At 32.5% G+C, this 27,280-nt stretch overlaps 2 protein-coding genes across 8 annotated transcripts in view; both read right to left on the bottom strand.

Annotated features, from left to right (window-relative positions):
- The window catches only part of LOC129806141 (Na(+)/H(+) exchanger beta-like), a 185,523-nt gene that overhangs the window by 74,507 nt on the left and 83,736 nt on the right, over window positions 1-27,280 (bottom strand). The window lies entirely within an intron of this gene.
- LOC129806137 (sodium/hydrogen exchanger 3) overlaps window positions 1-27,280 on the bottom strand; it is a 92,498-nt gene that overhangs the window by 54,975 nt on the left and 10,243 nt on the right. For all 7 annotated transcript variants that reach the window (XM_055854508.1, XM_055854510.1, XM_055854509.1 and 4 more), the window contains exons 2-8: window positions 22,131-22,395; window positions 12,136-12,399; window positions 8,183-8,388; window positions 7,947-8,067; window positions 3,770-3,908; window positions 3,455-3,672; window positions 3,251-3,334 (exon numbers count right to left, since the gene is read on the bottom strand). In XM_055854508.1, the coding sequence (XP_055710483.1) occupies window positions 3,251-3,334; window positions 3,455-3,672; window positions 3,770-3,908; window positions 7,947-8,067; window positions 8,183-8,388; window positions 12,136-12,399; window positions 22,131-22,395 (1,297 nt within the window). The remainder of the gene's footprint in view (window positions 1-3,250; window positions 3,335-3,454; window positions 3,673-3,769; window positions 3,909-7,946; window positions 8,068-8,182; window positions 8,389-12,135; window positions 12,400-22,130; window positions 22,396-27,280) is intronic.

The raw sequence follows: 27,280 nt of genomic DNA, 5'->3' as shown, positions 1-27,280 counted from the left end.
GCCAAAAATAACCAACAGAAATAAATAAGGACACATTTAAATACTTATTTTTTGTAATAAATTAGAAATATAACAGTAAATAATCAAGAAATTAATAAAGAAACAGTGCAAGTTTCATTATTCAACAAATTTTATCGAACAGTAAATCAATCACACAGCTTAATAAAAGAAATTACCATTTTTAATTTTGCATTTTTTTTCATAAAATTCATCATTGTGGCTAAAATAATAATCCGATTATAACAAACTTGACCATTTTGGAAAGGTATTGGTATTATCTATAAATCCTCTAAACATTCTAAAGTCGTTAGACTACTGAAAAGGTTATTTTTTCCTTTTTTATTTTATTTATTTATTTATTTTGAAGAAAAATTTGACTTGGAAAATTATACTTGGAATTTCGTGATTTTCTAACTCTTTAGTGTAGACAAAAGAAGAAGACCACGAAGAAGTACTCGTGACTGTAAGGCTTGTTACTTCATCGTGATCTTTATTTACATCTGTCTTTGCCCATCTGAAATAGCGAGAAAATCTCAAAATTCTAAATTAGAATTTATTCTATGTTTTGAATGTGAAAGACCCCATGCAGTGAAACTTTTAATGTTTCATAGTTTTGATCCTTTCAAACAGATTAACACTTAAGCGTATACTTCGGGAGAGAAAGCGAGGAAAAATAATTAAAAAGCAGCGGAGGAAGATCATTTTGATAAAATTGATTGAATAAAATGATCGCTTTAGGCGCATTTGAATTTAAAAAAAAATGTATTGAATTCGTATTTGATACAGATTTATAATTGATACATATTCGAAAAGGATGTCGTAGGACTTTTACTCAATTTTTTAAAGATTCTTTTTGACCTTTTGAAGTTTGAAAATTTTGATAATTTGAAAAAATTAATTTTGGATAAAGGACTTATCGTATGCATCACCATTTTTGAAGCAATCACCGCAATCACTTATCCAATCAATTTCAACAAATTGATTTTCCTCCGCTTTCTTTTAATTATTTTTTTATGGTTTTCTCTCCCGAAGTATGTACTTAACTGTTGATCTCTTTGAAAGAATCAAAATGATAAAGGTTCAAAAGTTTCACTGTATGGGGTCCATTACTCGGATCGTGGAAGTTATACCTTGAAGAAGGACCAAAGCTATGATCTATGACTTTTTGAAATTACTCCAAATTCCAAGTACATAAAATTACCGAAAAAGACGCTATTATGTAAATTATTCTTATCAAATCATATTTCATTGTTAAATATTTTCGATAATAGGTTATATATCCATCTGTTCAATAACATTAGGCGCGTAAATGAAAGATCTATTACGATTTTACAAATTTTTAGTGCAAACGCAAGAGAGATTTTTTTTCATTCATTCATTTTCAACCGCTTATCCCTATTGGGGTCGCGGGCCCATGACATCCAATCTAGCAGCCCACGCCTGTCGGTCCTCCGCCACTTCAGGAAGATGTTCGGGTTCGATCCCGAGGCGTTCCAAGGCAAGATTCTGAATTTGATTCAGCCACCTTGTCCTAGGTCTGCCTCGAGGCCGAGGTCTCCTCACAATGGCTTGCATAGAGATTTAGTTCCAAAATCTAAATGTTGCACATCAAATTTTCCGGTCTCTATTAACTGATCCTGATCATTTCTTTTCGGTCAAACATACAATCTTTTTAAATATTGATACTGCTTGTAATTTGAGACAGCTCGTAATTTTGGACACTTTGAAGGTAAAGTCGGACACTTCAAATTAATTAATTAAAATTATGGAATTATCTTTCAATATTTAATGATTTCTATCTAAATATTAATTCTTTTTAGAAGATGTCAAGGCTAAATTCGCAAAATTTTGCCTATAATTTGGGTTAAAATTGCTTTGTTGAAACTTCAGTGTGAGCGACGGATGACAGAACTTTGTGTTTAGTATTAAAATCTGTAGACATTGCAAGATAAACAAGAAGAAGATTTGGTAAGTTGGGTTCTTTAAATGAACGACAATATGCATCTTGTTGAGGCGGATTAGCTGTCCGAAATTCCAAACAAAATGTCCAAGATTGCAAGCAAATTGTCCAATATTATCATCAAACATATCTCTACATTTTATTTGTTTTTAAACGTATTAAGATTAATTCAAAACAAAAGAAAAGACAATAAAAAGCTTGCCAAAGATCAAGCAACACTTCTGAAAAGGAAGTAGCAAAAAACTACAATTTATTAGAAAAATTATTATTTTTCTGTCAGAGACTCAAGGAATTTAAGAAAAAAAAAGCCAGTAACTTTATCATGAAGCTGTTTTCCATCAGTGATTGAAAAAAAAAAGAGAAAATAAAAACAATCTAGTGGATAGTGTCCATCAGGGTGTGAATAAGTCTGCCACTCACGGTACACTTTGAGTGCGATAAGTGCGATCTTGGAGACTGATTGCTGCAATCTGTGCAATCAGCGCAATTTTGGAGACTGATTGCTGCAATCAGTGCGTTCAGTGCGATCATGAAGACTGATTGCCGCGATCAATGCGATCAACGCGATCTTGGAAACTGATTGCTGCAATCATTGCGTTCAGCGCGATCTTGAAGACTGACTGCCGCGATCAGTTCGATCTTGGAGACCGATTACTGCAATCAGTACGATCAGCGTAATCCTGGAGACTGATTGCTGCAATCAGTGCGATCAGCGCGATCTTGGAGACTCGCGCGATCCGTTACGATCTGCCTAGGAGATACTACACGGCGCTCTTTAGGAGATAACTGCCGTCCATTAGTGAATTTTAAAGTTACTCCTATACTTCATGTGAGAAACACATGGGGATTTATAATTCGCGTTCGATTGAATAAACAAGCTTGCTGAATAACAGGCAATTTTAATGATTTTTCAAAATATGATGAATCATTTGCCCTTAATATCCTAGACTAAATCACAATTTTCTCAAAAGTCTTGCCTGATACGAAATTATGATGTCTAAAATCGTATAAGGAATATGAAACTAAAAATAAATTTCCATTAAAGAACTTGTGATAAAAAATGGTTTAAAAATCATGAAATAACAAAAAAAATTAAGCAAAACAAGGGTAGGTGTTGGTAATGTTACTCAACTTGAGATACCAGAAAATAACTTGAGATTAAGAATAATTGTGCAGCTAAATTAAGAACAAAATGCCGTAATTAATTGATCAAATAAAACACACCTCATTCAAAAAAAGGAGCAGGCAATCACACGCACACAACACGCAATATTTAATCGTTCAACTCACCCCCATAAGACATCACAAATTGATCCACTTTGGATAATTTGTGGAGTCTAAATTGATTAGCAATCGCCACGAGAAGTATAACACCTGCGAAACAGAGACAAGAAAAAAAAGGATACACATCAGTTGTGAATTTCAAATAATCCGCAAATTAAAAGTAAACCTTCCTGTCCCGAAGGATCACAAAAGTGACCACCAAATATTTACCTATTATCCGAAACACGGTGCAAAAGAGAATTGTCAGGAGGACAAACCACGTATTCCATTCGTGGGTATTGTTGACCGTAGCCACTCCCAGGAACATGAAAATAATCGTTTCGGCGGAGCTGGACAACATTTTCAGGGCATATTTGACAGTGGTATGAGATTTGTGGGATATATTTGCCTCCACGTAGTTCTTCATAGTTATCCCGCAGAATGTTATTCTGCAAAATTGTGCACAAAACTCCCCTAAGTATTGTCCATCACCAAAACCCCATTTTCAATTTGCAATTGGAAAATTTTGTGGAAATTGATACTTACGCCAAAATACCACTCATATGGAAAATTTCTGCATTCAAATATGCCAAATATGCCATCACAAATATGAAAATTGGTTCAATTACACGAACATGATCCGTGAATCTTGTCACTAGCCCAGTAAGGAAACCCCAAATTACGCCTGTTTTTTTTTTCGAAAGAGAGAATAATACAAAAAATCAATTGAATTTAATGCTCATTGTTAATGTAAAGTGATTTTTTTGCAAAATAACTCCTTTTAGTAAACTTTGCAAATTGAAATGCAAAGTGCAAACTTTACACTTTGCAGCTTGCAAAAATCTAAATTGCATCGTTAAGTCCAAGGAAATTAGAACTTTAAATGAATTATGGATCTCACAGAAAATTTAAAATTGCTTTGCAAATACATTTGCAAAGTCTCAACTTTGCACTTTGCAAAGATCTTTCTTAAATAATAAAAAAAAATCTTTGGGATTCCTGAAATAATGAATGAATAGTGGAATAAATGGATCATTGACGATATTGAAACATTTACATTTTCATATCAAAAAATGCACAAATTGTTTCAAAGGATAACTTTGCAAAAGAAAAAACCTTTACACTCTGCACTTTCCAGAGATCTTTCTTGAATAATTGAAATTCAGTGAAATTCTTAAAGACTACAAAAAAAAATAATTGAATGACTCAAAGATCGCAAAGGTACCTCTACATGAACACTTTGCAAACGTAAATGCAAAGTTGAAACTTTAAAATTTAAATTTCGCAAAGATCTTTGTATTTTGACAAAAGTTTGTGGAAAATGAATAAAAAAGCCAAATACGCAGCATTCTTTAAATTATTCACATTCACAAATTAAATTGCACGACTCATTTTTACCTCCCTATGTACACTTTGCAAATGTAAAATGCAAAGTGAAAACTTTCGGATTTTAACATTGAAAATACCACTCTATGACCATCATATCTTTTTTTAAATTCAAAATAATTAATTAATGTAATGCAGATCTTTTTAAACAAATGCAAAGACAAGAACAGAGGCAACTTATATATGAGATGCTCAGAGCAAGAGTGGTCTCCTTTGTGTGCATTTCCCTATCAAAACGGTCCACTTTTGCTCAGAGCCTCTCATACAGCCTTATGTTTAGGAAACATTGTATCCTTTAGGCATGAAATAAACCTCAAATTGAATTGAACTTCATTTTGCAAACGATACAATCGCTCTTCTAAGAACACACTGTGTAATTCGAATAATGGAAAATGAATATCAGTGTATTAACAATTTTCGAAAAATATTATAAAGAAAAATTTCTTCAAAATTAAAAATTTAAAAAATTTAAAAGCTTTCTAAAACAAAATCTTAAATCAAATTACAAAATTTAATAGCTAATTGTTTAACGTTTAACTGAAAAGTCAATAATTTTCAAGAGACTTCCTTAACAACAAGAATTTATTTGTCAAATGTAAAACACTATGCAAAACGCAGAAAAATCTTGCAGGGAGCATGACTTAATTCTTTTACATATTTTTTTCAAATATTTTTGAAATTATGTAGTTTGAAAGCGAAAATAAAGATTTATATCGTGTTTTATTGAAAGTTTTTCAAATGAATATCGTTCCATGTTAAAATGTGGAAGAGCTTAAGACCTTTGATAATTCCATTTTACAAACTTCCAGGAAACAGTAACTGTAAACGTCTCTTTCGTAGTACATTTCGATATACCACATTTAAATACAAAATTTCCTAAACCTGCTTACTAAAAAGTTTGTCAAAAAGATATTCTTTGCATAGATTTTAAATAAGGTTTGTCAAAAGACGATGCCGATTAAAATCACAATTGGTAAATTCCCGAAAAGACAAAATCCATAATGGTCAAAATTCTAAAAGGGACGAAATTATACGTAGGATAATCTGTAGAATATTAACGCAAATTACTGAAAATATCCTTTTGCCTTCAAGAAACGCGGGTGTCATTACGTAAGTATAGGTATAACATTTTTAAGAATTCGGAATTTTGACGTTCGAAATCCTAACTTTCGGAATTTTAGCTTCCAGGATTTTGCCATTCTGGATTATGGCTTTTCGAAATTTTGACCACTCTGTATTTCGGCTCATTCGAGATTTTAAACCATTTGGGTTTTTGGCTTTTCGGGATTTCGACTCATTCAAGATTTTGTACCATTTGGAATTTTGACTTTTCGAGATTTTGAACAATTCGCGGATTATTAATTTTTCAGGATTTCGTACCATTTGAAATTTTGGCTTTTCGATATTTTGAACAATTCGTGTTTTTGGATTTTTGGGATTTCGATTTATTCGGAATTTTGGCGTTCGGGATCTAGGCTTTTCGGAATTTTTCTTTTAAGATTTTGGCTTTCGGAACTTTTAGCGTTCAGGATTATGGCTTTCGGGATTTTGGCGTTTGAAATTTTAACTTTTCGAGATTTTAGTCTTTTCGAGATTTTCCCTTTCCGAGATTTTGTTTTTTAGAGTCAGATTTAAATTTTTGCCTTTTCGATACTTTGAACAATTTGGGTTTCTCGCTTTTCAGAATTTCGACTCATTCGGAATTTTGAACCATTTGGACTCTTGGCTTTACGGGACTTCGACTCATTCGAGATTTTGTACCATTTGGATTTTTGACTTTTCGAGATTTTGAACCATTCGCGATTTATTGGTTTTTCGGGATTTCGATTAATTCAGTACTTTGTACCATTTGGATTTTTAGCTTTTCGATATTATGAACAATTCGGGTTTTTGGCTTTTCAGGATTTCGACTCATTCGGAATTTTGGACCATTCAGGTTTTTTAGTCTTTCGAGATCTTGAATCATTTAAATTTTTGACTTTTCGAAATTTTGAACCTTTTGTGGATTATTGGTTTTTCAGGATTTTGTACCATTTGCATTTTAAGTTTTTCGATATTTTGAACAATTCGGGTTTTTGTCTTTTTGGGATTTCGATTTATACGGGATTTTGGCGTTCGGAAATTTGACTCTGTCGGAAGTTTAGCGTTCAGGATTTTGGCTTTCAAGATTTTAATGTGAGATTTTAACATTTCGGGATTGTGTCCCATTCGGAATTCTAGATTTTGGCTTTTCGTGTTTTTGGGTTTTCGAATTTTCGAGTTTTCTTATTTTCGGTTTTTGCTTTTTTAGCTATTAAAATGATATTCTTCATACGTATATTACATTTTGTGGTGATTTACTACGTCATTTGCAATAGAAAGGTCATTTTTTGCCTATTCGCTATAATTCATGAGCGCAGCACATATGAAAATGCAACTGTGATTTTATGAAGAACGCCCTTTAACCTTCACCAAGTTACTAATTAATTATTAAGATCCCTCTGGCCTCTTAATAAGGAAGAAAGGAGAAGAAACCGAAAACTAGAAATAAACAAAAAGGACAACAACATTTCTGATAACTTCTTGTGGACAGGAAGTTAAATACAAGTACTCCCTTTGGTCCAAAGTCAATTTGAGGTAGTTATGAGGTTTCAAAATAATCTGTTTCCTCTCGGAATTGTAACAAGACCATGTTCTTTTCAAATCAATAGGAATGGATAATTCCCCTTTAATCCCACCAAATAAACATCCCTTTGACAAACTTTTGGTCAAGCCTATTAAAAGCTTTTTTCTTTCAGAATTCAAATCAAACACGTAAGTCAGATTATAAAGAATATATCTTATTAATACAAATGAGCATTAGCTATTTGCCAATGAGGCAATTCAAGACCCAAATGATAACTGCTTGATATCTTTTTTAAACCAGAATCTTTCGGTAAATTATCTACAAAACTGGAAAAATCTCAATAATCTCAGTATTTGGAGTGGATTGTTCATTTCCACAGACAATCGCCTTCATTGATTCAGTCTTTGCTTCGCTATTGATCTCGCAGGAAAGAAAATAAGAATAAACTACTTTTTATAAGAAAAAAGACGCATAATCGAAGAATTTCTCGAGAAAACCAATAAAAAGTTTGAAAGAAAATTAGTTCTTTGAGATTTCTTTAGTGCAATGTGCATCAAAAAGTTATCAAAATGAGGATGAAGTTAGAAGTTTAGATGAGATATAAATCGATTAAAAGTTAAAGTGATTGATCTAAAATTATCTTTGGAGGATGAAATAAAAGTGATTGAGTTGAGAAAAAGGGAAATGGAGAAAAAGGAATTACAAAAAGGGAAATATATAAATAAAACTCACCGATAAATGTTCCACCAAGGGCTACAACGAAAAAGGACGCTACACCACTTACAATATCCACAGCCTCAATATTGGATATTCCCATTTCGCTGTACGAGTCCATCATATGATAAACCACGACCTTTCAGGGAAAAGAGAAAAGAAAAATAATTGCAAAAAACATTGAATGAATTCCAATCAAAAGTTCAAGTACGAAAAAATGGCTACAGCTGTACGGAAGTGCCCCCTCAACTCACCGTGACAGCATCATTGAGCAGAGATTCCCCAAAGACAACAATGTACAGGATTTCATTGACGTGAATCTCCTCAAAGACTGCCAAAACTGCCACAGGATCCACAGCAGAAATGAGGGATGAGAAGAGAAACATGTCCAGGAAGGGAATCTCACCGCGTCCCTCCACAGTGAATATCCCAGTGAGTCCACAGGCCCACAGTGATGTTCCTGCCCAGCCAAAAGCAATAGTCATCGTCACAAAAAATGTAACATCATTTGAGCGTCATAGAGAAAGGTGAGAATTTACAACGCTTCACAGGTAATTACGAAATTGAGGGGAGAATCTTCAGACGAGCACCTGCTTTCAAAAGCACGCTCAATCTTTTATGAAATTGCTAGAATACAAGGGGAAATTTACCAAAGAGGAATTTTCCATGGAAATATTTAGTCTATGAAGTATTTAACATTCACTTGAGACGACAAACAAACGTCCTAAAAGAACAAAGTTAGGTACTAAAAGCAGGAGAAATGGAAAAGAACTTTACATTGCACCAAAGGACTTTTTTATTTCGAGTACATGGTTTTCAATGTTTAAAAAGACGCTTTGTGCAAATAGGCAATGATACTTCAAAACTCGGATTTTAATTATCACATGATAAGGGTAAATACGGTAAATAAATAATAAGTTCCCCATTCAGTTTTATTCCGGATCACTTCTGCCTACTTTTAGGCGCAAAAATCCCAAAAAGTTCATCTAAATTAGGGAATTATACTTTCGGCCCCTTAAAATTCGCGTCCCTTTCTTACTCAAACTCAAAAGATTTGCATAAATCAATCTATCCCACTCTTTCGGACTCCAAATTGTACTGAACTAAATTAAATTTGGTGTTATGTTCAAAAGAGTGCAAAGGTGTGCCAGAGTCATTGTGATTCGAAATAACCTTTTTGTAACAAAAATTTCTCTGAGCTTTACCCTGGCTTGAATTGCCTATTTTGCGGAGCAAAATATCTTCTCTGATATGTTTGGGACAAAGTTCTATGCTATCACAGTTTTTTTTTAATGTTTTCAAGTGAATCTGTCTTCTTTTTTTTTTAAATCTAAAGACTTAGAATTCTCTCGAAAGCCCAAATGTCATAGAAAGTTTCAGCGAAAACGATTTAAAATGACATATGTCATCATACCAACGCTAAGACGGCAATGTACACAATAAGTAGAAGTTTCTACATTTGCTAAATGGTCTCGATTCTGAAGCATTTAACGATAAATCAATTGTTCCTAAAGATTTTTTAATTCAAAACAAGGCCAATATTATTAAAAGAAACGATTTTAGTCCGCATAAGAAAAATTACTAAAACAATTTTGGTCAGAAATAAGCTGAATTTTGGGCAATAAAAAAAATGATCAGTAAAAAAACAATTTTAGGCTGTAAAAGTCAATTTTGTTCAGGAGAAAAACAATCTTGATCAGTAAAAAATTAATTTTGGGTAGTAAAAAAGTCAAAGTTGGTCAAAAAACTGAATTTTAATCAGAAGAAAAACAATTTTGGACAACGGAAAAATCAATTTTTGGTCAATGAAAGTCATTTTGGGTCAAGAAAAAAACTTCAATAAAAATCAGTTTTGGCCAGTAAATAAAATTCAATTTAATTTAGTAGAAAAACAATTTTAGTCAGTCAAAAAAAATTTAGACAGTGAAACATCAATTTTGTGCAGTAAAAAGTCAATATTGGTCAGTAAAAAATCAATTTTGGTCAAGAAGGATAAGAATTTTGGTCAGTAGAATTCAATTTTAGTCAGGGGAAAAAATCTTTCCTAGAACAAACATTAATTTTGTGCAGTAAACAAAAACAAATTTGGTCAGCAAAAACTGATTTTTGGTCAGCGGAAACGCAATTTTGGTCATCAGTAAAAATCAATTTTAGTCAGTAAATAAAAATGAAGTGTAGGCGACAGAAAAACAATTTGGATCAGTAGAAAAAAAATCGCAATAAAGCAGTCAATCCCAATCAAAAACCCATTTGGATTAGAAGAAAAAAACAATTTTGGATAAAGGGAAATCAAGTTCTTTAAATAAAAAATGTCAGTCTCGGTCTGTAAAACAATGTTAATTTTGGTCAGTAAAAAACAATTTTTGTCAATTCAAAAATTGGATTAGCAAAAAAATGGATTTCAGTCTTTATGGCACTGGCACACCTTTTCAATTGAGTGAAATTTAATCGATTGAAATTTTACCTCTTACTCTTTCAAACTAAAATCAGATATAGCTGTCCCTTTCTGTCAAATGTAAATTGAAATTGAAAATGAAATTTCAATTTCAATTTTCATTTGACAGAAAGAGACAAATATATCTTATTTTAGTTTGAAAGAGTCAGAAGTAAAATTTCAATCAATTAAATAAATTTCACACTCAATTGAAAAGGTATGCCAGCGCATTTATCAATAAAAAGGCACATGTCACCAATAAAAAAAGTTAATTTTAGTCAATAGAAAACTATTTTCGTCAGTAGAAAATCAACAATTTTTGACAGCATGAAAAATTTTGATTAGTGAAAAAAACAATTTAAGTAATTAACAAAAACAATTTTGAACATAATAAAATCAATTTTAGACTGTATAAACGTCAATCTTGGTCAGTGAAAAATTCAAATTTTGGTCAGTAAAGAAAACAATATTCATCAAAAAAAAATTATAGGTTTCGTTAAAAATAAATCAATTTTGTCAGTAAAAAAACAATTATTTTTAGACAATGAAAATAAATAAATAATAATAAAAATAAATAAATGTCAATTTTGGTCAACAGGCAAATTCTAATTCTATAAAATTAATTTTCTACAATAAAAAAACCTGGTCAAGATAAAAGAATTTTGGTCAGTAAAAAAACGATAATTTAAATTAATTAATTTTTTAAATTTAGTGATATAAAAGCAATTGAAATTTTACCTTTTATTCTGTCACACCAAAATCAAAATATCTCTCTCTGTCACACAAAAATTCAAATTTTGATTACATTTTCAATTTTTCTTGTCAGTAAGATACAATCATATTTTATTTCAATCTGAATGCGTAAGAGGTAAAATTTTAATTTATTGATGTTCACTAAATTGAAAAAAAGGTATGCCAGCGCCATAATCAAAAAAATATTGGCTAATAAAAAAAACAATTTTGGTCAGTAAAAAAAAACGATTTTGTTTAGTAAATAAAAGTCAATCAAAAATCAATCAAATCATTTGTCTTGAAGATTTAATTTGTTGAATGACCAAAATTTCTTGTCTTCTTCTTCTTATTTTAAATATCAGAAGCAATTGAATTTAGATTTGAGTGCGAAGGACTAGGGTATAAAACACGTGAGAGAGAAAGGATGGAAATTTTGGTTTCATGAAATTTTCCAGAGCTAAAAGGTGTTCTGAAAGCATTTTACTTATAAAATTGATTTTTTTGACTGATCAAAATTGCAGTTTTGTTTACCAAAACTTTGATTAACTGAAGAGTTCAACAAAGTGATTTTTTTCTGCTGACTTTTACCAAAATACTGATCACAGATATTTTACCTTTAACTTATTTAAATTGCCCCACTTTCCCCTTAGAGTTTTTTTACTGATTGGACATTTCTTTATTCGAAAGAAATTGCACGTTTTTTGAATGTGCAAGAGCTTTTCATCATAATTCCTTCAACGAATGCAAATAATCAAAAGCAATTTTATGCAAAAGCAATAAATGTTTCATTTTCGATCTTTTCATTTTTCCAAGAATTTTCTTCTGGTAACAAAAGCACTGAGATTGCTTTTAATGTTGAAGCACTAAAAGACTCAACGATTGAGCTTAGTAGAACAATTATTGTGAAACAATTGCTGCTATAAAAATCCTCCCCACAATCACGTGCTTCTCATTCAGAGACACACACAAAAAAAAGGCAAGAATTACAACACCTTGCTAAAATAGGAACATCAAATATTTAATGGTAAAACTAAAACTCACCAATTGTGGCAATATTGAAGATTGTACCAACCACAGCCATCAGCAAAATGGTGCCCAAGTGATCAAAGAATAACCTATTTGGCATAAAATATCCAGCATCGAGAATTATCGGTGGTAGCATGTAGAAGAAGAAGGTTTCGGGCGTGAGTGGGGATATTTGAACACTTGTCGCATAAAATAATATTATTCCGATAATAACACCAACAACAATTAGAAGGCAAGATTCGGGGAAGATTTTATTGAGTTTTGGTGTCATGTGAAACCCTGAAAATGAGAAAAATTCATAAATTCCATTAATTTTTTCATCATTAGACTTCCCTCTGTGGAATTTTTTCAAAAGTCACAACTGCTTTATGTTAATTAAAATATTCTTTCCTCCCTTATTGCACCATGTATATGTACAATCAACACACACGAAAAGCTCTTCTGCACGATGGCTCTCATCCAGCTAGGGCAGGGTCAAGGATAAAAAGCCCATAAATGACACGAGAATTGCCGCTATATAACACGATTTTAATACCATTTACAAAGCAAATTCCCCAGCCAGGAAAAAGCCAGTGATAAGCCTAGATCAGCTTATAGAGGTGTGATTCCTTCGTTGCAAAATCGGATTGTGGCAAACGCGAACGATATTTATACATAAAATTGGATGAGAAATGCATAAGTGTCTGAAAATTTTTAATGTTGATTATCTCGGAAACTATGAGAGATAGAGGCCTCAAACTTTACATCCATTTAGAGCCTCTTTCAGGCTTGATATGTGCAAAATTTCACTTGAAAATGAAGAAAAATGGACGAGAAATGCATAAAAGCATCTGAAAATCTTTAAATTCGATTATCTCGGAAACTATGAGAGATAGAGGCCTCAAACTTTACATTCATTTAGAGCCTCTTTCAGGCTTGATATGTGCAAAATTTCACTTGAAAATGAAGAAAAATGGACGAGAAATGCATAAAAGCATCTGAAAATCTTTAAAGTCGATTATCTCGGAAACTATGAAAGATAGATGCCTCAACTTTACATTAATTGAGAATCTCTGTCAGCGACCCGAGAAAATCGCGCCCCGCGAAAATCCGCGAAAAAATTCACGCCCTGTGAAAATCAGCGAATAGCCAGCAGAAGAGACTCACTATGTAGAGAGGGAGAGTGAGAGAAAGGGAGAGTGAGAAAGTGCTATATAGGGGAAGGTTTTGAACCTTCGTACTAAAAAAGGGATCCAAGATTTAAGATTTTTTACTGAATGCCACACAAACCGAATCAATTATATCACTATGTCAAAAAAATCTCTCACTTATTGGGTTCATAATTCTGCCTCACAAAATTCCTGGAAGTCCTTGGATTTTTGCTCTACAGGAAAATGAAAATGTAGTAGCATTTTTTACGAATGTATCCGGTACCGGAATGCTTCGTACCATTTCTTCCAACCTCTGTAGGCCTCATTTTCCCCGGAAACGTTACACCAGAAACAAAAATTTGAGCATCACTACTTAGATGGAACTTTCATTTACTTGTTTTCACCATTTGTAGGAGGTATCACGCATTAAAAATATATTTTAAGCTATTTTTCTAACACATGTTTTTTGACACTCGGAAAACCATGTTTTCCCTGTATTCTGACAGTCAGTTCAGAGCTCGGTTAGGTGTGATTCTCTTATAATCACACCTATTGTAATCCTCGGATTTTCTCTGACACCTCCAAACAGTCTTACAGAACATATTTCGGACACAACTGATTTCAAAAATGACCAGCCATCAATTTAAAATGAAATGTGGAAAGTTTCACTTTAAAACAAGGAAAATTTTATGAAAAATACTCAAAATACATCGAAGTGGCAACAAAAGAATCACATCTACCTTAAACAGTCTAGTTTCATCACTGCACAAATCAGAAAGAAGCAATCACACCTATTGTAATCCTCGTAATTTCTCTAATACTTCGAATCTGTCTTACAGAACATTTTTTGAACATCAGTGATTCTTAGAATTACCAGTGATAAATTTAAAGTTAAATGAGGAAAACTCCGCTTGAAAACAAAGCAAATTGTATGAAAAATGCATAAAACGCACCGTATGGACAATGAAAGAATCACACCTACTATAAGCAGATTTAGGCTTAATGTTCGATTTGACAAAAGCGAAACAAAAACATCTGATGAAGTCTCGGTTTGCTGTGGAAGTGCGTGTTTTTCTTCGAGATTTTCTTGAAAAATGTTGTAATCGTTGTAATATCACAATTTTCTTGTCAACTTGTTCAGTGGAATCTCTGGATGGGTCAAAATATCCAGAGCGTCGTGCACAGTGTGTCCCAAAACAGTCTGGAATTCACAGAGTTGGTAGTCAATGATTTTGACTGATATTTTTACGAACCTGCACTGAAGGCAATCTTTGTGAACTTTTCTCCGCTCACAATTACACCCCCTTCTAGCGAAAGATTTTCACGGTAAATATTAACCCTGATAAACCTTCTATAACTTGGAATGTTGTTTTTCTTCGAAAAGACTCTTGAAGCGTGAAAAAATGCATAAAATAATACACATCAGAATTGCGATTTTAGGCCCATTTTTTATTTTTGCTTCTAGAACCCAGGAAAAAAGGCCTAGGCTCCCAAGGTTGTCCGGAAATGTGAAATGTTGGATTAGCTATAAGAATATATGACCATGGATGATATTTATTTAGTAACTTGGAAAAAAATCAACATTTACGAACCTGCGACGTTACGAAGGTGCAAAACCTTCCCCTATATATGGGGAAAGCTTGTTCGACGCCGCTTCTCCCGCTTTTTTTCCCGCCTGACGCTAATAGCAAATTTTCTTAAAATCGAAATCTTTAAAGTGAAATATCTCGAGAACCGTTCGACAAATGTCTTAATTTCTTTTTTTCTTAAATTGGTCTAAATTTTCTGGACTACAAGATAAACATAAAAAAATCAAAATCGCATGCTTAGATTTCGAGATAAACTACAAAACGTGATTTTTAACCGGTTGAGAACCGGTTTTTCAAAAAACTAATAGGACAGAAATCGTCGTACGCGCGCGTAGATATATTTAAAAAAAAATTATGAAGATATCTCTATCCAATCCAGAGATATTGCGTACTACGGACGGCCGGCCGGATCGCAGCCGGACCCGAAATTGCCGGTTTATGATTTTCGGCATCAGGGATGTTCAAAACATATACCCTGTGAATTTCAGCTCAATCGGAGCACTTCGAGAAAATCCGAGGATTACAATAGGTGTGATTAGAAGGAATCACACCTAAAAACACAACAAACAACATTCTCAACACAAATCGATTGCTCTTTTGCCTTCTGCAACAAACATAGTTTTATGTTCATTTTAGAACATGTTTTTTATTGATCTAATCGGAATAGCTCAATGAGGCAGAGACTTAGTTATAAAATTGCTTTCTATCTACAATAAATTGCCCCAACACCACCCTAATAAATTGATTGAATGGAATCAAATAGAGAGAGAGATTGGAAAGTGCTCTATATGACTTTCAATTGCTACAATTGCTTAGTTGAGATTTTATCAATATACAGAGCTTCAAACTAACCATTTGATTTTAACTCTCAGCATTTGATCCTGCCTTGGATCCTGCTCACAGAGTCATTTGATTCCTATTGCATTGATACACGACACCATATAATATTCATTCCAGTAACTGAGGTTAATTTTCTATAATTGTCCCTTTGAAATTTGAAATTTCGGTTAAATAAATAATTTTGATGTGGCAAATTAAACAAATTTAATTGACTAGTCAATAGGGATACATGAGAAATTAATTATTTGTAACCTCAAATCCATCGCGCAAATGCACCTAAATGTTTCATTTCAATTAGCATCTGGGAAACAGTTAAACCTCAGATTACGTTTATTCCACTAAAAGCTTTCCACGATTTAAACACGAAGCCAAAAAAAGACAATCTCTTTATCGTCATTATTATTATGAGAGAACAAAAAAAATAAAAAAAAGAGGTGGCAAAGCGCCCCCTTGCGAAGTACTTTGCATTATTTACGATTTACCGGTTGTCAACAGATTTAAACCGATTCATAAATCACTCAAAAAATCCCTAAAATAGTTCTAAAAGTAATAGAATTGATTTTCGGACAAAAATTACTTATCGGTTCATAACCGGTTCATTACCGATTCACACCCGATTTGAACCGATATATAAATCACTCAAAATATTTCCCAAAAAAAAACACCTCAGGAGTAATTTTAGTGAATTTTATATAAAAAAAAGGGGTGGCAAAGCATCCCAGACTTTGCGAAATGCTCAAACTCGTGACTTAAATGCTATCCCACAAAAGTACTTTCGCATTATTTACGATTTACCAGTTGTCAACCGATTTAAACCGATTCATAAATCAGTCAAAAGATCCCCAAAATAGTTCTAAAAGTAAAAGAATTGATTTTCGGACAAAAATTACTTATCAGTTCAAAACCGGTTCATTACCGGTTCACAACCAATTTGAACCGATTTATAAATCACACAAAATATTTTCATGGAAGTTCATGGAAGATTTAACCCTTTAACGATGAGACAGTTTTTGTGGACCGAAAATTAGCAATAAAAATGAAACCAATGTACAAAACTAGTAAAAGGTCTTATATTTGGCCTTCGAAAAGCCAACAGTATCTGATTTTGTGTATTTTTTGTCTCTATGAACCATAGGGACAAAAATAGCCTAAAAATTTAAGTAATTTTTCTGACAATACTAATGAATGATAATTTTCAATCTTATGAAAAATATTATGTTTGAGTATTGTAGTTTCTTTTTCCAAAACGGTTTTGCTTAAAAAAAATTGGAAGTCTAAAAAATATTTAAAATTAATTTTCATTATGAGAATTTAAAAATTCGTCATTTTTTAGCTTAAAAATCTACTATATAGCAAATAGCTGGAGACTTCCAAAAAATATCCTAGATTCATTGAACCTTCTATTTTACAATTATGTACAAACATAAGGAAAAAATAACTTTAGGTAGTCAGAAAAAATTATTTTCTTTATGGGACACCGGTGTTCCAATTGTCCTTAAAGGGTTAATGGAAAATCTAATGTGAAACTTCCGCGGATTCCACTGGAATTTTCCATGGAATATTCCGGAAGCTTTACTATGGATTTTCCATTGATTTTATTGCAGCACGCCCTCTTTTTTTATAGGAAAATTCCTGCTTATTTCCTGGCGACAATCCAAGGAAGAATTACACGGAAAATTCCACTACTTTTCCACAAAGTTTTCTAAGAAAATTCCACACGTTTGTTTTTTCGTTTTACCGCTAGAATATGTTTGTGGTGCTCTTTTTATTTCATGGAATGTATTTTTTTATGAAAATTATTTTTTTTGCGATAGTTTTTGCATACCTAAAATGTAAATTTGTTATCGCTGATTTTATAAAACATATCAAAATCCTCGTGAAATTTACTGTTTCTTTAATATTGGGAAACGAAAATATGAAATGCAGGTGACAGTTTCATTTTGTCAGTTAAATCAGCATTTGTCGTAACTTCTTTTACTCGTTTGCGTGGCTTGTAATTTGCAGCAAAAAATGTAATATTTCTCATTAAAACGTTCATTTTAATTTCGAAAATTTTATATGGAAATTTATCGTAATTTCCTCAAAAATGGAAATTACGACAAATTTTGATAAATTTTTATTAATTAAGGGCACTTACGATAATTTTTGTTTAAAATAATTTTTAATGGGCTTATAAAAGTTTCTTTTTCTCAAGTGCGTTTAATAAACAAAATTACGCCGATTCTAAATACGCTACGCATATATCCCAAAATCTCAAAAATGAAGTTACGACAAATGCTGATTTAAATGAAGATTTGTTCTTTTTCTTTAGGTGGAAAAATCCGCATAAAATCCACGTAAATTTCTTGGGAAATATTCCACACAAAAAATCCACTATAAATCCATGGAAATTTCCTTGGAAATATACCATGGTGAATTTTCCGTGGAATTTACTAAGGAAAAATACTGGAAAATTCCGAGGAATTTTTCTCTTGTGATTCCTTATTCCGCTTTTTTTCCTATGGGGTTTGCTCGAATGTTCTCAAAAGCTATAAGATCCTTTTCAAGCAATTACGGTCTCTTAAGGAGTAGACCGTCTTCATTGAACCAAATTCGGTGGTCTGGACAAAGGTCCCGGATAATTTCCCACAAAGTGTACAATGTACAATGAACCCCAATTATTAGCCTTATTTAGCTCACAAATTTCAGCAGAGAACGAATACAAAGGCTATGGCAACTATCACAAAGGAAAGGATGTCTGGGAACAATTGAGAACGCAAGTATCAAAGCTGCGAGATCGAGCATTTGTAAAAGCTAGTATACTTTACCACCCCTTTTTTTAATTAATCATTTTTCAAACTTTCCAACCGCATCAAACTGCGAAAACATGGCTCAGAGCTCAAACTGTAATTGAAAAGTCCCATTGAAAGCTCAATTACAATCTGCATGTTCTACAAATTAATTCAAATGACATAAAGCCCATTCGATACGCTTCATAGCTTTTCTAACTCCATTTGAGCAACACTTAAGAGATTAGTGTGAAAATCATAGACAATTAGTGCCTCGTTATCAGCTTGTGATAAAATTAGTGGGTTTTTTTATTCAGCCAATTGGACACCCACATGTCAAATAGTTGGTGTATATTCTCAAGTGGAAGCTTATATAGAAGTTGGCAATATAAGGTTTGATAAATTCAAAACGGGTGAGGCAATAAATCAACAATCAATTTTAACAAATGCGTGTCACTTTAGTCATTTTGCAGTAGCAAATCAGCTCAAGGTAGTCACATAATTAAAGTGGATGCTTCAGCTTTTTCAATTGTTGCTCATTGGCTATATCTCTGCTCTTTTTCTTTTTATTTTCCTTCCACAAAATGATACCAATTTTATTGCTTAAATTCCTTAAACTCCATACTTTGAAAGTTCAATCTATAAATCATTAATCACATCACAGCCAAAGAAGAGGAAATTCCGTTGGAAATTGTACGGAAAATTCTTCCTATTCCACATAATTGGACGAAAAGAATTCGATATAAAATTACAAGAAACACTTGTGGAACTCATCCATTGAAGAAATTAGAAAAATTTACGGAAAAGATTATGGAACGTCCTTGGAATTCCTGGGACAAAACCGTGGTATTTTCCACAGCTTTGTCTTGGTTACTATATTTCTGGGACATATTCTTAGAAAAAGTTCTGTAATTTTTCAAAAAAAAACACATAGCTAAAGAAAACTGGAATTCTATTGAAAATCCACGGAAGTTCCTACGAATTTCCAAACAACAATCCAAGGAATTTAAGATATATAACGAGAAAAACTTGTGAACCCATGCTCTGGTAAAAATTGAAAAATTTCTATTGAAAATTTTCAAAAATATCTGTGGAAGTCATGGACAAAAGCTACGAGAAATTCCACAAGTTCTTCAAAGAAACCCTATAACCAAAGGGAGCGGAAAATCCATTAAAAATTTATCGTAAATTTTCTTTCATTCCGAGATATTAGGCAATAAATCTCTGGCAAATTTCAAGCAATGCGGAAAACTTGTGGAACCAATCCATAAAAGAAAGTAGAAAAATACATGAAAGGTCTTATTAAGAAATGTCCGTGGACTTCCTAAGATGAAATCGTAGAGAATTCCACTATTTTTTCTCAATATATTCCTAGGTAATTTCTATTTTTAAAAAGTAACCCTTTAACTAAAAAGAGCGGAAGTCCTAATGAAAATTCCTCTAATTCCATGAAATTTCCTACAAATTTCCAAACTAGATTGTAAGGAATTTTAAGCACATTTCCCAAGGAAATTCACACAGTAAATTTGTGAACCAAATTCATGGGAGAAATTAGAAATTTTGCATCGGAAATTTTATGTGAATGTCCGTCGAAGCTCAGGAATTAAACTGCGAAAAAATCCAGAAATTCCCCAAAGTAACCCTATAACCAAAGGTAGCGGAAATTCTATTAAAAATTTAGCACAAAATTCTTCTCACTTAAAGGTATTGGCCGATGCATTACCAATTAATTCAAGCAATTAAATGTACAACAAGGAGGAAAACTTGTGGGATAAATCCATAGAATAGAAAAATAAATGAATAAAACTTATGAAATGTCCGTGGAATTCCCGAGACTAAACTGTAGAAAATGCCATTATCTTTTTCAACTTATTCCTGAAAAATATTCCACACATTCCACAACTTTTCAAGACGAACTGTATAACAGAAAAGAGCGAAAGTTCTGTCGGAAATTCTTATGAAAATTCCTCTAATTTCATGGAAATTCCTACAAAAATCCGAGCGAAATCTCAACAAATTTTAAGCACATTTTCTATGGAATGTCACACAGAAAACTTCTGAGCAAAATTCATGGGAGACATTAGAAATTTTAAATCGGAAGTCTTATGTGAATGTCCGTGGAACCTCTGGAATGAAACTACGATAAATTCTACAAGTTCCCCAAAGCAACCCCATAACCAATGGAAGCGAAAATCCGTTAAAAAATTAACGTGACATTCCTTTCCATGACATTCCATTTCATTCGGAGGTATTAGACAATAAATTTCCACAAAAAGATTCAAGCAATTTATTGTAAGACCATGCGGAAAACTTATGGAACCAATCCATAGAAGTCGGAAATAAATGAATAGACTTATTAGGAAGTGTCCTTGGAGTTTCCAGGAGAAAATTGTGGAAAATTCCGCTAGCTTTTTCGCCATATTCCAAACAAATTCAACAATTTTTAAAAAGAAACTCTATAACGAAAAGAAGCGGAAATTCTAATGAAAATTCCATGGAATTTCCTACAAAACTCCAAGAGCAATTCAAGCACATTTTCTAGGGAATTTCACACAGAGAACTTGTAGACCAAATTCATGGGACAAAATTAGAGATTTTAAATCGGAATTTTATGTGAATGTTCGTTGAAGATCTGGAATGAAACTATGAAAAATTCCACAAGTTCCTCAAAGGAACCCTGTAACCAAAGGCAGAGGAAATTCCATAACCAAAGGGAGCGCAAATTCCATTAAAAATTTAGCGTAAAATCCTGCAATTCACAGGTATTGAACCTGTATTTTTCAACCTGAAAAAAAACTGTAAAAAATTCCACAAGTTCTCCAACAGAACCCTATAACCAAAGGAAGCGGAAATCCAATAAAAAATCTTTGGAAAAATTCTGCTTTTTCCATGGAATGGACAGAAGAAACACTGAGAAAAAAAGAGGGTGCGATTAACTTTTTTTCCTCATAACGTTAACACTTTTTAGGTGTAAAAATATATCAACATTTTTTAATGTTAATTTTACACCTTTTTAAGGGTAAAATTAACATGAAAAAGAGTTCATTTAACCCCTAATACACCTAAAAAGGGTAATATTTACACCAATTTCGGATTAATGATGCAGGGTAAAATTAACATTTCCGGAATGTTCTTTTAACTTTTTCGGATTTCTCTCAGTGAATAAATGAAATCCAAGAAATAAATGAGATATCAATTTTAGAGCATAATATTAAAGTCACAAGTTTAAACATTCCGCAAAGCTGGGACATTTTGCTTTAAATATAATAAAAAAAAGTTCTAGCGTCATTCAGAATTTTCTTTTACGTCAGAAAAGAATTTATTGCACAACTTATACGTCTTATCCGCCCTTATTTGCTTTCTTTCTCCTGGGTTCTTGTGCTAATGTCTTTCCATGGGCTTTTTTCTGTTTCACGAGAAAATGTCATAAATATTTGTCACAAATGTACTTAAAATTTACCATTATTCTATCTGTGCAAATAGAATTATTACCTTTCGAGGTGTTGAATGTTTCAACTGTAAACACATCATGTGTTTGTCCCACGCAAATTCAGACACTTTTGCGAAAGAAATATATTAAAATGGGATGAGTGGCAAATATATATGGTGCAAATATGGGAAAGAAAATTCTTATCAACCAAAATTTGAAGGAATAAAATTGAATTTCGGGGTTATTAACATACCAATCTTTGCGATACTCGCTGAAAGAATCCATATTCCGATGATAAAGGGTGTTTCCACGCGGGAAAATTCGACGGTTGTCACTGGATACCGTTCCCCATGGTGACCACCGTGACTCTCCTTATCACTCGTTGATACTTCCTTGGCTTCATTCTCATGTGAACCCGATGGCGTGGGTTCAGATCCCAAAATCTCAGCTGATCTCTTACCCGGACCCATTGGACCGAAATCCAGGCCCGGATACGTTGATTGCTGAGCAGAATCGATCTGCAAAGGCATGACAAAAATATGCCCTTTATTTAACCTTGAACTAACCTTGAAACCCTGTCTCCAAAATTTCTGATTATCCTAAGTTCCTGAACTCCCCGCTAATGGAGCTACTATCGACAAAACAATTAACAATTATTGAATAATTCAAAATCCCTTTTTGAAAAATCACTGCTACACTTATTATCCTATCAGAGAGTTTGTACCTGCTTTTCAGTTTTCTCTTTTAAGTACAACCGATACAATACACCAATCAAAAATTTCACCCACATATTTGACATAAAATTACCTAATACGTGACAATGGGAAAAGTGGAAAATTTACATGCAACAGCAGTCCTCTTTATCATTTTCACCGTTTCTCATAATAATGTATATAAAAATATCTCTCTGAATACCTGAATGGGACATGTTAATCAATTTTTTACATAACGCACAGTGAAATTTATAGGGGAGAAAATGCAATAAAATATTCATTTTGTTATCACTTTTCTCTTACATCATATGTTGCTTTTTTTGCTCGCTTCACGAAAAAAATTGCAGAGAGAACCTTACGTAGGAATATCCGTATCAATACTTATTATTCATTTCTTCAAATGGGAAATTTAGAATTTATTCACATTTTAAATGCAAAACAAAAGACATTTCAAGGGTGTAGCGAGGAAGGGCCAGAGAGAGGCCTTTGCCCCACTCCACACAATGTTATAATGATTTAAAAAAAAGCATAAAACTAAAAATATTTTTAAAAAAAATACTACAATCAAGTTTACCAAGGAAAAATCTCATTTACTAGCTTGAAAAGATCTTGAAAAAGCTGGATTCAGAAGAAAGGTTTGAAGCTTCGCACATACTCTGGTTTCGAACACTTCATATTTTTCGCATATTCCTTTAATGACACTGACATATTTTTTCAGAAAATAATGCAGGAAATGTGTGACTTCAGCCTAGCTATTGCAATATGCCATATAGATGTAGTTCAGATTCATTAAAAGAATATGAAATAAATATCAAGTGTTCGAAGCCAGAGTACGTGCGAATCCTAAAAGACTTCCCCTACGGTGATTTATTAAAAAAAAAAACCTTGCGCAAAATAGGGTAAGTGTACCAAATTCCGGCCAGCTTGCAATTTCGGCCACTTTTTTTGTTCACAATTTTTCATGAATTTTTAGTTTTTGCGTACTACAAATATTATACGAGGAAAAAAATAACAAAAAATGCCGCTTAGACGAACAAGATGACATGAAAAAGACATTGGAAGAATTCCAGAAGGGCAAGGACCTATGACAATGAAGGTGGCCGAAATAGGCCACCAAAACTATGTCTACATTTTTATTCAATTTAAAATGTATTAAAAATGACTTTAGAGAAAACAAAAACGGTACACTATCTATAAGGTTCCAAGCAATACTTCTTATAATACACAACGCACAATAACTTTTATTTTGTAAATATGTTTTTGACATTTCAATAAGAGTGAATGAAAAACAGATCTAGTCATCTTGCTCTTTCTCTCATAGAAAATTTTGAAAACATGTTTACAAAAAAAAAGTCATTGTGCGCTGGTCATAAAGAAGTAATTAAAAACATTCAATTTGTATTAAAAAATATTACATTTTAAACTTGAGATTTCTGCGCTTGTATCCAACTATGCCGAAATTTGGCACAATTTACTCTATAATATTATAAACTTCAAAATAGTTTATTTGGAAGAACTTTGAGCGAGCCCTTAATCAACTCTTCTTAAAGACAGCTACAGCATTGTATTAATAGAGCTCTTAGGGAAGCCGCAAGTTTTCTAAAATAATCAAAAACGGTGCAATATTAATTTATTGGCGAGTTTTTCAAAGAAACTTTACAGAAAACTTTTAAGACTCAAAGAAAACATTTTCCATTCATATTTTAACGTAATGAGACTTGATAATACACACATTCCCTACATTAAGTGTTGAATCAAAGATCATTTTTTTAAATGAGTGTTATGACAAGTCACACTAAGGCTTGGCTAAAGTTTTATTATGCTTGATGCATGTGTGTTGGTACAAGAATCATTTTTGTATAAAGCCATTAACGTCAAAGCTCAAATAAATGATCCTCGAGTGTTTCATAAAACACTCACGAGTGTTGCATGAACATTCATGAATGTCTCATGAGCACTCGCGAGTGTTCGATGTACATTTCACTGAAACAAGTCTATAAGTATAACTGTTCATCAATTTCAATGTAAAAATTCATCTTGGCTGAAGTATATGCTTAAATGTTTTCGATTTAAAGATATACAGTGAGTGTCAATAGTTTGTTGCCTAATGGATGTTTGAGAAATCAAGTGAAAAAAATGATAGAAAAAAATACTTTTCCAAATTTTTCTTTTTGCAGATGAGTTCCTTGTAATCCGTAGATATTATTTATAATTTTCAAAAAAAATAATTAATTTTATTTCATATCAAAAATAATTGTTTTCCAAAAGTTGGGCATTTTTGAAAAATCAAAAGTTTGTTGCCTCATTAAAAAAACTAATTCAAAATGGTGAAAACGTGCAACCAACTTTATGTAAACCGGTTACATTTTGAGCTTATGTCATTTGATAGGCAAATGGTGGATTTGTACATTTTTAAGGCTGTCAATGGTAAATATATACGTGTCAAAGTGATGATAAATAACAAGAAATAATCAGTTTTTTGATAATTCATAATTTAGGTTATAATGGAAAATTACAAAAAGTTGAAAGGTGGGATATTGTCCAGAGATACTGCTGGAAGGAATCGGCGTCGCTTAATTGCCAAATTTTATGGAAATTCATGAAAAGTTATACATAAAATGGTCAAATATTATAGTTATGAAGCACGAGTACATCTGAAAAACGCTACTGGTAGACCCAGGGTTTCGACTCAGAAAGTCGATAACCGCATTCTAGGTATCTCTGATAGTAACCCCATGATGTTTGCTTCAAAAATTCAAAGTCGGCTGGTTACAGAGGGCATACAGGCTCCAAACCAACCGCAATTTAATGAAAGTGGTAAGAATAATTACTTGGTTTGCAGGTTTCCATTGGTAAACAAAACCAATCTGGTTAAAAGGTGGTAAGTTCACTTGGAGCATGCTAAAAACGTAAAAATACAACCTCTTACGCAGTTTAGTTTTGCTTACCAATGGAATCTTGCGAGCCAAGTACCTATTCTTATATTTTCTTTCATTTTGAGTTTGATTTTCGAAACATTTGAAGCCTGTATGCCTTCTGTAACCAGCCGACTTTGAATTTTTGAAGCAAACATCATGGGGTTACTATCAGAGATACCTAGAATGCGGTTATCGACTTTCTGAGTCGAAACCCTGGGTCTACCAGTAGCGTTTTTCAGATGTACTCTTGCTTCATAACTATAATATTTGACCATTTTATGTATAACTTTTCATGAATTTCCATAAAATTTGGCAATTAAGCGACGCCGATTCCTTCCAGCAGTATCTCTGGACAATATCCCACCTTTCAACTTTTTGTAATTTTCCATTATAACCTAAATTATGAATTATCAAAAAACTGATTATTTCTTGTTATTTATCATCACTTTGACACGTATATATTTACCATTGACAGCCTTAAAAATGTACAAATCCACCATTTGCCTATCAAATGACATAAGCTCAAAATGTAACCGGTTTACATAAAGTTGGTTGCACGTTTTCACCATTTTGAATTAGTTTTTTTAATGAGGCAACAAACTTTTGATTTTTCAAAAATGACCAACTTTTGGAAAACAATTATTTTTGATATGAAATAAAATTAATTATTTTTTTTGAAAATTATAAATAATATCTACGGATTACAAGGAACTCATCTGCAAAAAGAAAAATTTGGAAAAGTATTTTTTTCTATCATTTTTTTCACTTGATTTCTCAAACATCCATTAGGCAACAAACTATTGACACTCACTGTACTTCGGTCGAGATGATTTTCGAGAAATATGCTTAGGAATGTTTCGTGAAAACGCATGCACAATATGTGAAACTCCTCGATTTCAAAGAAAACTGATTTAAAAGTAAATTCAATAAAAAAAACTTAATAAAATTTTAAGATATCATAAAGAAATTGAAGAAAAAATTAAAAAGTGGAAAAAATTATTTATTTATTTATCAATTCTGCATTATTAAAATGCCCCTTGGTGTTCAATTATTAAGAATGTTTCTCCTAAATATTCTGGAAGAAAAACAGCTAATTATTAAACACGGCAAAGTGCAAAAAGGCAAAACTAATAAACGACTAATTGCTTTATTGCTGTATTTAGCAAAGAAATATTCCCACGATACTAATTGTGCATTTGAGGCACATTTTATAAAAAAAAAACTCATCAAAGATCATGAAAGAATGCAGAAACCTTGAGTAATTAATTTACAGATGTTTTAGCTGCAAATTCTACCAAAAGAATTTCAGAAAAAAAAAGTGGGACAATAGAAAAATTTCCCAAATTGGAAAATAATTGCCTACGACATAAAAAAAAAGAAAACATATCTTACTGACTCAATAAATCTGAACATGACTAATATCAAGTTAATATCCTGCTTCTATTTTATTCCCCCATTCACCCACAAAATTTGCTGCAATTGAGTCTCATTACAAGGCAATAAACAACCCAACTGTGGATATAAAATTACTCTCGAGCACTTTTCCCGGAGAAAGAACCTTTTTTACGATCACAGAACTCAACTGGGGTATTGTATAGAAATTCTTTTTCAAGAGGGGTCACTTCGGCACCCTCCGAAGGTCTCCCACATTTTTTTGCTCTTTCTCTCGATGACCACTGTGTCCTAGAAAATCCATCATTCCACACAGAATGACCAAAGCTTGATGGAATTTTTTGAGAGAGAAAAAATCTTACGTAATACACATCCGGATA

Source organism: Phlebotomus papatasi, chromosome 3, assembly GCF_024763615.1.
Source record: "Phlebotomus papatasi isolate M1 chromosome 3, Ppap_2.1, whole genome shotgun sequence".
Taxonomy (NCBI): Eukaryota; Metazoa; Arthropoda; class Insecta; order Diptera; family Psychodidae; genus Phlebotomus; species Phlebotomus papatasi.
The sequence above is the reverse complement of the archived record's forward strand: the minus strand, read 5'-3'. Positions and strand labels throughout refer to the sequence as shown.